Source organism: Festucalex cinctus, chromosome 7 (genome assembly GCF_051991245.1).
Source record: "Festucalex cinctus isolate MCC-2025b chromosome 7, RoL_Fcin_1.0, whole genome shotgun sequence".
NCBI classification, from domain to species: Eukaryota; Metazoa; Chordata; class Actinopteri; order Syngnathiformes; family Syngnathidae; genus Festucalex; species Festucalex cinctus.
The window spans coordinates 22133571-22145894 of NC_135417.1; the positions used below are offsets into that span (position 1 = coordinate 22133571).

Here is a 12324-nt window from a genome sequence, read left to right on the forward strand (position 1 = left end):
AAGTTGCATTTTACAGTTTATTCCCTTAAAAAATTTTGCTTTCACAGTTAGTGATTTCTTATTTTACATTCAGTGTATAAAGTCACAGTCAAATTTTGATATTTAAATGATATTTTAAAATATAGGGAAAATCAATCCCAAAAAAAAGTCTATAAAATAAAATGAACATCGGAATTCTGTTTTTTGTTTTTTACAGTGCAGCTTTACTGCTTATAGCTTATGTAACAGATACCACGACATATAAGCAATTCAATTAAAAAAAACAAACATGCAATGCTAAATTGTTGTAATATTTTATTTAAACAAAACATGAAACAACCAAGAATATTTTAATATAACCACAAATATAAAAAGAGAAACAAAACATTCAATTGTTCCAACTTTAGAGAAAACACCAACACACAACAAACGTGTTACTTTATCTTAACAGTTCAACAAAAATAATTGGGGACTTAAGTTATGCATGGTCACTACACCACTTATTAATTCACACTTAAATGCACTTAAAACACATTTCATTGTTCATAAATATATCATATTAATGATACATATGGTTCACTTTGTGCCTACACAGAAAAGCAATAGTCAATAATGATCTTGGATCCCAGAAGGGCATAAGGCACATCATAGAAACCTTGCTCATATAGTTTAGTCATGCTTTTATATTATAGTTCCCAAAATGTATGCAAGAGCTACATTGAAATCCATTTTCAGCTAAATAAGAAATATTAGGCCAATGTGCATGCTCCATAAGACAGATAACATAGGATAGAAAGATTAATATGAGCGCAGGAAAGAGCATAACATTTGGTGTGGGAGCACTACCACCTGCCTCTATATCTATGGTAAAGTGCATAATATTTTGTATTGGGCGGAATCTCTGGAAGTTAAAGTCTGGACAATAATATCACCAAAGATAAAATCCTTTGGTTTACACAAATCAATTATTGCCAGTTATAAGTAACAGTCCTGCCAGGTCCTCATGTAAATGACCAAAATGAGTAAAACTGAAGCGGTAGCATACTTAAACGATCCTTTTGCCCATTTACACATCAAATCTGCAGTGCAAGAAGTTACATCACTTAGGAGTACTGTATTTTAGTTTAAATTCAGCAGGTAAGCATACCGTTGTTTAACTATAAATGTGAACGACAATAAAAAAAAAAAAAGTTCAATTTTTTTCGGAATGTGGCTTTATATCGTCAAGAAGAAACCTCGGTCCTGTTGAATGATTGTCTGTGCATTATTATGTCATGGTCTCATCATGACAAACAGGCACTAGGGTGACAACTGGAATGAAGCGTAGTACAAATAGCAGAAATAAAAACAACAACAACATGAACAGTATATTGGGGAGACAATTTCAAAGACGTAGCAAAATGCGCAGAATAAGCATAAGGCATATTGTCAAATTTGTGTTTATACAAAAGATGATGACACACAACATTCACTATAAATGAACAATGAGAACAAAGCACAAGAAAAAAACCAAAAAAAAACCAATTTGTTCACATACTCCCTCTGTCATTTCCAACTTTTGTCACTTTTTCTCCATAAACAAATCATCAAAATGATACAAAAGTTGTCATATAAAAACGTTGCACTTTGGGTTGTAATTGACCATAAATTGCATTTCTGTGTCTGCTGCTGTATATCATCTTCATTACAAGTAAGGCACCAATTCAGTTTCTGTGGTCTGACAGCACAAACGAACAAAGTGATGACGCATGACAGTTATTATTGTCGCATAAGTTCGTCCATGCATGAACATAACATCAACATCACACTCCAAATGAAGATTGTCATTTGTCAATTAAGGCAAGTGTTGCCCTCGATGTCACTTACGTTTGTACAAATAATATTACAAATGATCTACTTACATAATTATAATAGATATTCAAAATTTGCCAGGCAGTCGATGTGAATCGGCAGCGAGTCTTTGATGAGGAAGGATCTGAAGATAAGCAAGAGTGGACGGATCGTGATGGTGGTGGTTCTTCTTCATCTCCTCACATTTGTACTGTTTTTACTTGACAGTTGTGTTTGTGTGTTTGCTGCTGCACAACACTTGATCGATGATCTATGCATGAGTGTGAACGGAAATGCTGGAAAGGTCATTCCTGATGATCTCGTTAACTGTGGAAAGAAAAAAGTAGCAGGTCATTTTTCTAAAATCACACCTGAGTGAATATAATATATATATGTAGTGTGTCATTTCTGGAGGTTAGGAAGTCACATCACTATTGTACATTTAATTTGTTTTTAATCACATGAATCTTGAAAAACAAGTGAATTAATCTCTGTCATTTTTTTTTTTTTTTTTAAACGCAAATCGACTCTTACATAATTTCAAGGTGGGGTCACTCAAGGTCAGTGATTGGACCCATCTTTGTTATTACAGTCAATTGCTTCAGAACGTCAATGTTGGCTGTCATGGCTATGTAGATGACGCACAACTATAGTTATCCCCAAATGACAGCAGTAATGTGTTGTGTCACTGTTTAAAGCAAATGAACAACTGGATGCACCAAAATTTCCTTCAGCTAAACCAAAACAAAACTGAGGTAATTGTTTTTGGCAATAAAGAAAAGAGGTCTGCGGTTAATAAACACTTTGAGACACTGTCTTTTAAAAACCAAAGACAGTCCAAAATCTTGGCGTGCTGAAAGACTCAAACCTGACTTTCAGCAGTCACATCAAATCAGTCACTAAACAGCCGTTTGCCACCTGAAAATTGTATCCAGACTGAAGGGTTTTATACTCAAAGCAGACTAGAAGAAGCGTATCCATGCTTTTATCCCCAGTAAAATTGATCACTGTAATGCTCTTCTGACTGGACTCACTCAAACGAGCATCAAAGAGATGCAGCTAATTCAGAACGCTGCGGTTTTGACCAGAACAAAGAGATCAGAACATATTACTCCAGTCCTAAAGGCGATACACTGGCTCCCAGTCAGCTGTAGAATAGTTTTTCAAATTCTGTTATTGGTCCATGAGTCATGGAATGTTTTTTGTCCTGAATTCATTAAGAAATGCTAATTGAATATAAATCCAGTACGGCTCTGAGGCCTGCAGACTCGGGTCAATTAGTGGAGCCCAGGGACCAAAGCAAAGATGGTGAAGGGGTGTTTAGCTGTTATGCTGCATACAAATGGAATCATCTGCCAATGGAAGTGTAGTCAGGCTCAAGTATAGACCCTTCCAGCTGATGTCACTTTACCCAGAATGCTTAGCGACCGCTTACCCTCTTGTTGGTCAAACAATGTATAGGAAGACACGGAGGGAGCATCGTTTTCGGTGAACAATTCATCTAAACATAACAAATGTACCAAAAAACGTCCATAGTTATCATAGTTGTGGTGATTAGAGTTAATTTAGATAAGTACAGCTACACCACTAGGGGGCTGTCTCTACTAAGATTACATTGAGAGAGGAGGAGAGTAAGCGTTGCATCGTAGTTTCACACTAGCCGCCGTGCTAGTCTTTTACTCCTCACTGTCTTTCGCGGGGTTTATTATCGCTGCCGGCAGCCGAAAGAATGCTCTCATCTCTCGAAATAATGCTCTCATCTCTCTTTGAGCCATGAGAGCATCCGTTAACCACACACAAGTTCACCATAGCGTTGGTCGCTGATTTATCAACTGTTTGATTTATTTTCTAGCTCACACTGATTGTTTTCTAATTCACTCGCATTGACGCGCTGACCCCCACCGCTAGGGGCACACTTCAACGTGACGTCCCCCTGAAAGGGTCTATATAGGCTACTGTAAATGTTTTTATGCTCAGGTTAAAAGTACAACTCACGCAACAGGCTTGCTGTGCTGTACTTACACAAAGGCTGACATCACTTTGGGCAAAAATGACATCAAATTAGCGCTATTCGGAAATACCATTGCCCTGGAATCCAAACAATCTATTGTCCTTGAAAAGTCATATCGGCCCCATACACACATCTCTTTACACAAGTCATCCTCGTGTCTTTCCTGTGCCCGCGCCTTTCCCACAGTCGGGCAGGCGCAGATCAGCCTGCTGCTTTTATCTGCTTTGTATTCTTTGGCAAAACAGAGGGAAGTGACCAAGAAGATGGCGAGGACCTCGACTCCTACAGCTCAATGCAAACAAGAAGCTCCCCACTTATAAAGCTGGTTGTGATAAAGCCTACTGATGTAGACAGAAGCAGACAGAGTCGAACAGTGAGGAGTCAAGACAGGAAGTCCGCCCACCTTAAGGCAGTGTGTTATTACAAGATACTGTTTGGTGACATGCTGATTCAGTCTGAGGAAGAAATGCAAGTAAAAGTGAGGTGAGACTCACTCGACAATTCAAAAGGAAGAAGTGCACCCCCCAAAGTCTAGACATGCTTTGGTTAGTTTTGCTAAACAGCATTTTTTGCTGGACTGGCAATGCTCAACTTGGCACTGGAAATCATGCAGTTTGGATGTTGACTCCCATCACTCAACTCAACAACAAAAAAACAAAAACACTGCTTTCTTAAAATGGAACCGAGGGGCAACAGATACAATGAAAACAGGAAATGCCCCAGAATTGAACCCTGTGGAACATCAAAAGTTATGTTATACATACAAATTCATATTGCAGATATTCATCCGACCACTTTCTTTTTGAATTATTTGAGACAGGTGTGCCTTGACCTCTGTGCCCCTGACATTTCACCTCTGAACCCTTGGAGTTCATTCAAACCCAGGTTAAGAATCACTGATCTAGTGAGATCAATAAATCAAGCGAATTTGAGATCATATTGAGAGAGTATACTTGGGTTTAATATATATTGTAATCTAGAATAATAATTATGTTGTAGTTTTCCACACTAAATTTGTCTTTCTAATATTTTGTCCTTAGAAATCAAATGAAAATAGAAAGATTGCACTCTTTAAAACAGGACACACACAAACACGCACGCACACGCGCACACCCGTTAAATGGGACTCACCTCCCGAAACAGGAGGAACTCCCACTGGAAAAACACAACCTGTGCCAACACTGCAGGCTGTTTTGAACTCTATTTGGCTCAACAGGCATTACACGCTCAGAGTTATTTTTAGCTCTGCCATTGCAGGGCATGAAGGAAGTGTGCACACATTTAACAATGAAAACATCGAACTTTTATATTACATTACTGCTCATCTCTGGAGCCATGGTGAGCAACAGCTCCAGGTATAGTTCTGAAGAGTGACGGGAAAATATAAAAGTTTGTTTAAAAAAAAAAAAAAAAAAAAAAAAGCCACAAATAGCTTTTATATTACTGTTGCTTTTAAAACAATACCATCACATCCTTTCTTTGTTCAATACTGAAACTTCAGTGATGCATCTTCCTTTTATGCTGCCACTATCAACTCATACTTTCCACTGGCATCGTTGATCATGTTCCATTCTGAGAAAACGGGTGCTAAAGTGACACAAAACGTACAAGTTTTCCAATTTGTTTTTGTTTTACGTGCACAGTGTCAGTGAGGACCACAGAAGCAGGATGTGGTCAGATGTCACCTCAAAGACGACAACAAAAAAACACTATCTTTTATGCTTTAATGTGGTCGACTGCATGTATGAGTTGGCTTTTCCTCTTTCTTATGACAAAGTTCTTGCAAAACCCCGACCAAAAAAAAATAATTGGCATCAGTAAAACAAAACAAGACAAAGTCAGGTATGTGTCACTGCAGACGTATGAGAGAATTTCATTTTGGAATCAATCTCACCTTCAGTGAAATGATGAGATAACCTCAAATATGCAGCATTAAGGAACTCAGACATGCTTGGGAACATTTTGTTCAACATGGACTCTGTCTGCAAAATATCATTCGATTTCATAATGAGCACGGACAGGTGGACTGCTTTTAAATTAGGGCTATTTTACACATCATGTTTGAACTAATTAATTGTGTCATCTCAGTGGACAGCTGGACAAACATTTGGTTTGGTTCTTTTTTTCCTGACTTAGTTCAGTAGCTCTGTCTAATCATGGAAAGCTGCAACTGAGAGGATACACTCTCATGAATAAACAAAAACAGTGGAAAAATGAACTGCGTTATTCCCCTGGTGAAAAAAGAAAAACATGTCGCATTAAACTGACTCAATTATTAGTGACATTGTTCATTAAGTGCAGAGCTTTTGCAATCAGTGGAGCGTAAGGACAACCTGGCATGACCTATATTGACAATGCTTGGGCAGCTGAGAGATATGTGAGGCACAAAAATATGAATGTTCTTTACAGACGTGAATGGATAAATGAACTTGGCACATATTCAAATAAATGTAAATCACATTGTAGCTTGACACCAGTATGTGAGTCAATATGTGGATTAAAGCATTCTGAACAAAAATCGGTCTACCAAAAAGTAAAAAAAAAAGAAAAAAAAGAAAAAAGAAAAAAAAAAGTAGGCTACATGAGGCTGCGTAGGTGGAAGCTTGTTGGTTCAGGTTCTAATAGGATAATATAATCCGGAAAGGTCAATAAGTTAGAACATCTATCAGACACCGCCACTTAACAGTTGCGGCAACAGACACTTTATTTTGTGCCACTGGCCAAAATAAAAAAAAAAAAAAAAGTTAAGCAAGTTAAAAAGGTTTGCCTCACCTTGAATAGAAACAGAATGAACACACACTGCTACAGGTTTTATTTAGCACTGAACCACATTTGTGTCAAAATGGTGTCTAGACTAATGCAATTCCTGACACATTCATCCAATTTGTCATTTTCATTGAACACAGCTGTATTAGCTGTGATTTTAATCACAATTAATTACAATTAATGTCATATGCTGATTGACTGAGTTGCTACTTCTGAAAGTCCGTCCATTCAACCCAGATCAGCCGAGATTCAAACACAAAAGAACCCGACTGTGAGACTCAAATGTGAGCTGGCTGCTCTTCATAATTCAGCCTAAAATTGATTGTAACAGAAATAAGAAAGCATGTTTTTTGGCCATTGCTTTGGTCAGAATTATGATTATACGATATTATCATGATATGAAGGTCAGGATACGATAATTATCACAATATTGTGGGGGGGTTGGCGATATTTAAAAAAAGATCACAATATTGTAAAAAAAAAAAAAAAAAAAAAAAAAAAGAGCTCATACTAAAAAAAGCACAATATTGTGCTTTTGTACATAACAGGAATGCATATAAACCACCTACAATATCTAATAATAATAATGAGGCACTTACTTGCTAATGCAAGCACACATTGATTGCTTCACAACCAAATTAGGTTCCCCTTCATCTGACAATTAGCATAGATTTTAAGCATAGAAGTCCAAAACAAACCTAATGAAAATTAAATTGCACTAATAAACTGGCCACTAGCGGGTGCTAGAACTGCACAAATGGAAATCAACCTGACTTTTTTAACAGATGTGTTCCTTTTAAATATTGTGAACATGACGTGGACGATATTGTGGCAGTTTTAATATCACGAAATCACGATATTGCCCTTATCATTACATCCCTAATGATGATAATTTTATTTTTTATTTTTTTATTTTATTTTTTTTTTATTTTTTTTTTTATTTTTTTTGCCCAATTAAGTGTCAGTTACACAGTACTTAGCTTACAGATGGATCCAAGCCAGTGATCTAAATTTGGAATACACCACTTACATTATAAATTGAAAATATAACCTATTTAATCGGGATGTTCAATACCACTTTTTTTTTCCCTCAGAACGATCGCAGTTTGACTACTCTTGAACTGACAATTAATCACACATTGTAAGTTATAAATGTACAATAAAATAGACAATAAAGCATGTTTCCCAAGTTTTCATACTTGTTAACATAAAAGTGGAAAAAATGTGGAAAACAGAAATATGGCTACATCTTTTAGTCATTGATACAGTATTACATACATAATAATATACAATAATATTAAATAATACATAATAATTCATAAAATTGAGTAAAAATTAAAAGGATGTACTATACTGTAAAAAACAAGTGTGACATTGATTTGTGTTGAGGTCATTTTTCTGCAGCTAGATGGCATAATTGCATTTGTAAGGCGGTTACAGCTCAGTGCATTTTTTTTTTTCATATTAATTAAGAGCGATCTAATCTTTAACATGAAGTAACTTGTGAAATTCTGCACATTTTAAAAACTGTAAAATACAACTTGACCCCAGTCTCCACAAATATATGCATCATTATTTATTACTGCTAAACTTTGACGTGGACGTGTCTGCGACAGGCTTTCCAAGGTCTTTAATCATGCATTAAAAAATGAGTGGCATTAAAGGAAATTTAAATAAACTCAAAATTAACGCACTCATTTTGACACCCTTATTTAAAATATGAGCATAAGTAATCCAACCTTGACCGTTATGCCATTATGGATTCAGCTTGAATTTGACCTATAGGTCGCTTGCACATCGTAATGCATCATGGGAGTTTTTCCTTCGGGCGCCATATTGGGTGTCCACCGGTTCACAAGGTACACTCGCGAGTTACACGGTAGAGCTTATCAACCTGATGTAATTTTCGCAGTATTTTCACGATTTACCGGAAGATCAAAAACAACGATACAGGCAGAAGGTGTCTCTGTGTGGCGGGATTGATCCTAATTACGTCCTGACCAAGGGTGATTTTTTTTTTGACGGAGAAAGCTTGCTGGCCAAATGTGACATCTCTGGACATCTTTCCCAACCTCGTGTTGACAACATGCTCCATAACACGCCAACAAATCCCTGGAGGCTTACAATTATTTTGTAAGCGGGTGGATACAGAGTGTAAACTTTAACATCGCATCAGAAGAAACGGTTGCTGTTGCACGTAAGTAAACCACATGGTGTTGGTAATTCTGCACACAAAAATGTTGATTTGTTCTCAGGCTTCCTGTTATCATTGTGTTTACATGCACAGCTAGGTTTACCTGATGTGGTTTTTCTAACAATTTTATAACAGGCAAATATGGCAGAGCGTATAAGAATAAAAAGTAACTATGCACAGCCTCCCCGTGGCTCAATTAAATTTAATGCTACCCTTTCACTAGTTACATGTTACTTAATCAACTCATTCTAAATGGTTAAGGTTAACCACTCTCAGAGGACGTATTTTTAGTTTCAGTTTCCAGTACAATAAAACGTGTTCATGGTAACTACTGAGCATACTGACAGCTTTTCTTATGATCTCACGGTTAAGGAGGCTGTCACAACACCCAATTTCTGTCTGGTGCCAGATGGCAACAATTCCCATCACTTGTCACGACAACACCAATAGTATTACCAGGTATGTATGGCTTTACTTTTTGTAGTTTCTTATTTAATTCTATGTTTCATATTTTCATTACAATGTTTGTAATATTTTCAGATTCAGGCACAGATGAGTTTAACTGGACGGACTTCTGCGACTTTGTGGTGTGGACAAAGTGTGATTGAGCGAGTCCACCCAGATCGCTCGTTTTGGCCAGTTGGAAAAGCCAGAGTTTTTTTTTCCCAAAATCCCCTCCTTACCTGAACTGCTCGGGAGAGCATTTACTAGATCAGCAGTGGACTTCCAGTGTTCCTGCTCAGCCGCTGTCACCTACCACTTGCTCATGTACTTCAAAGACGCGGAATAAAGTAGTTTTTTGTGCTGCAGCAGATTGTAAAATCAAATGATATCACTTGAAGTGTGCCAATCTAGACTGCCAAAAGGACAGTGGTTTTGTGACAAGTGTGAAACAAGGATTATTGGGAAAACTGTAACAGTACTGGTACTTGTCTTACATTAAACAAATTTAAAAGAGAGCAACTTTTTCCTCTGTACATAGCATAATGAAAGTCATTGCGTACCCCATCAACATTACATCATACCGTCATCTCAGGATGGTAGGCACCTGTGCTAAAATAAACTACATTAATTAACAGTTCAATTTTTAACCCTGAAATTACTACATCTAATCATTATTCACTTCATTTTTTGTGCTTTTAGAAATAATAGAGATTTATGCCATTACTTTAAGAGGGACCATATTGCACATTGAGTCAAATCCTGTCATTTGTATTATGTATAGCTTTGTAAACAAACCCAACAATAGAATTTGTATAAACGCTGCCTTTATTAGCGCCAAACAAACAGTCGCATGTTGTCCTCCTCCAATGCTTTGATGCTCGCCTTCGTTTCCATCATGTCATTGGCAATCAAGTCGGTGTGGCATGAGATCCCTAAAGAAAAAAATAAAGAAAAAATCACAAAAAAATACGGTACCAGTAATAGGTTTAATATAGTAAAGTAGTATAGTTTTTTTGTCAGTGTAAAAGAAATGTACACATTTTGTTGCATTTTTTAATGTATGAACATTGCTACAGGCAAATACTTATTTCTATAAACACTTCCAAATGTCTCTAAAATATAAGGTGCGTGTACACACACAAACATTCACTCATGCATACAATATATCATGTAATGAATTCTGAGTGGCATACCAGAGTCAATGATGTCAGCAGTACTTGAGGGTACAGGTTACTGGAGCCATCTGGCTGCATAACTGCAACAATCTCTGCCACTTCGAGTCGTCTTTTCTTTGCTTGTCTCTCCTGTGCACGTTCATATCTTGGCACCGACTGGGCTGAGACATAGATGTTGTAACTTGGGACCCAACTTTAATGTTGGAGCCCAGTCGGGATGATTGGACAGAAAAACGGGCGCAGGGCGACCTGTTAAAATAAACAAATATATAAACAAATAAAATATGGAAAGACTGGTTATTTTACCGCAGTAGGGTGGCCGTGAATAAGTTCTTTAGCATGATGTGTAGGCTTCCGGGGATCTGTTTTCTTGCATCAGCCCCTTCTGTCTCTTTTTTTTCCAAGTTTACATTTTGCCACCAAAAAACATGTTATCGGCATTAAAAGCCCAAGACTAATCAATCCAATTTCAGCAGTAAACACTTTGCACTGGCACTACTTGGGTGAAAATGTTCGATGTTAGCTTTCGGCTAACGTCCGCTAGCCAGCTTGTACTACCGAACTTGCTTGCTCATGAATCCAAAACATAAGCAACTTGCCCATATATGGGCGGTCGAAACGTTATTAATCCTCATGCATTAAATAAAGGTAAACAAGCTTACCGCTCACAAAGTGATGGCTGCACACACGAGCCCAAAGTAACGACTTCCCTCCGGAGTCCGCACTCCTCTGTCTCCAGGCCCTGGTTCCTAATTATTTTCGGAATTCGGAAAAAAGACCGACCATTTTCCCCCTTGGCTTTGTTCGAACAGCCAACGATGCAGCAACAATGTACCATTTTAAACGCAGAAAACAAACGTGATAGATACGTGTTAGACCGAATCGCTACGTAAATGGAGGCCACCCAGCATGGCGACTACGAGAAATCCGAGGCGGAAGTGACGACATGTGCAAGCGACCTATTACAGCGTCTTTATCAAAACTGTGAGTGAAGAGTGTTGTGCACTCGGGTTCAATAACGTCCGTAGAAAGAAACGATTGGAAACCTTGTGGTCTGGAGGCCCCAAGCCGCTCTGAGTTTCAGCAGGTGAAACCCGATCTTCAGCTAAATCAGTTGTGACTGGCAATGAGCTGTCGGAGAGTGACGCCACCCTCCATCAGCTCCTGAACCGACTTTAGAAAGCGGGACCTTTGACCTAAAGGCTGTAACAGAGGTTTCCTGCCAGGGACTTCTGTTCTCACATTTAGTCTCAGGATACCGAAGGAGAGCAAGGCACCTTCCTGAACTTTAATCACTTTCACTGCACGAATAAAGTTTCAGCTGCTGGGGTCATGGACCTTCATGCTGTATCGTGAAGGCTGATGTTTCCTATGCTTTCTCAACACTTGTCATCAGCCTTGTGAGAAAGAGGAGCTAGCTTCCTTCTATTGTGGCATCCAGCTCTCGCTGCACGTGTGTCATACAATCTGGGTAATACAGTATAAACACAACTCACAAGACTCAAAAGAGACTGGTAAGACGAAGTTAAACCTCATTTGAACTTCATGTGGAATTGATTTGGTGGGGAAGCCAAACTAAAGGTCCAACTTGCTGGAGAGGGAGACAATTGAATTTCCTGCTACATATTACTTTTGTTTCCCCACTATATCAAATCTTCTCTTGGCCTCAGCAGAAACACTTAATGGACAATTTGCTGCCTCCCACACACACACACACGCACGTACGCGCACACAACTCAAATGGCTGGGCGGAGAGCCTCTGAAAACGTCACTTATCCTATGTCGATAAGAGCAGTATGAAAAACGAAAAGGGGTCAAGTGTCAGAAGATGAAAATAAAAATAGAAATGAATACATTCAATAATTTTTAAAATGACCTCAGACAGAACAGACAGACATACTGTGGGTATATATAAAAAGATTCAT

The 12324-nt window shown here is 38.0% G+C and overlaps 1 protein-coding gene and 1 long non-coding RNA gene across 3 annotated transcripts in view; one reads left to right on the forward strand and one right to left on the reverse strand.

Moving 5' to 3' along the window:
• Positions 1–877: 877 nt before the first annotated feature.
• Positions 878–12324, reverse strand: part of LOC144022422 (nuclear factor of activated T-cells, cytoplasmic 1-like) — a 71724-nt gene continuing 60277 nt past the window's right edge. For both annotated transcript variants that reach the window (XM_077527193.1, XM_077527192.1), the window contains exon 10: positions 878–2136. In XM_077527193.1, the coding sequence (XP_077383319.1) occupies positions 2081–2136 (56 nt within the window). In that variant the 3' untranslated portion in view covers positions 878–2080. The remainder of the gene's footprint in view (positions 2137–12324) is intronic.
• On the forward strand, positions 8374–10806 carry LOC144022349 (uncharacterized). The gene is made up of 3 exons (XR_013284306.1): positions 8374–8783; positions 9153–9239; positions 9321–10806. It is a non-coding gene; the product is annotated as an uncharacterized LOC144022349 (long non-coding RNA).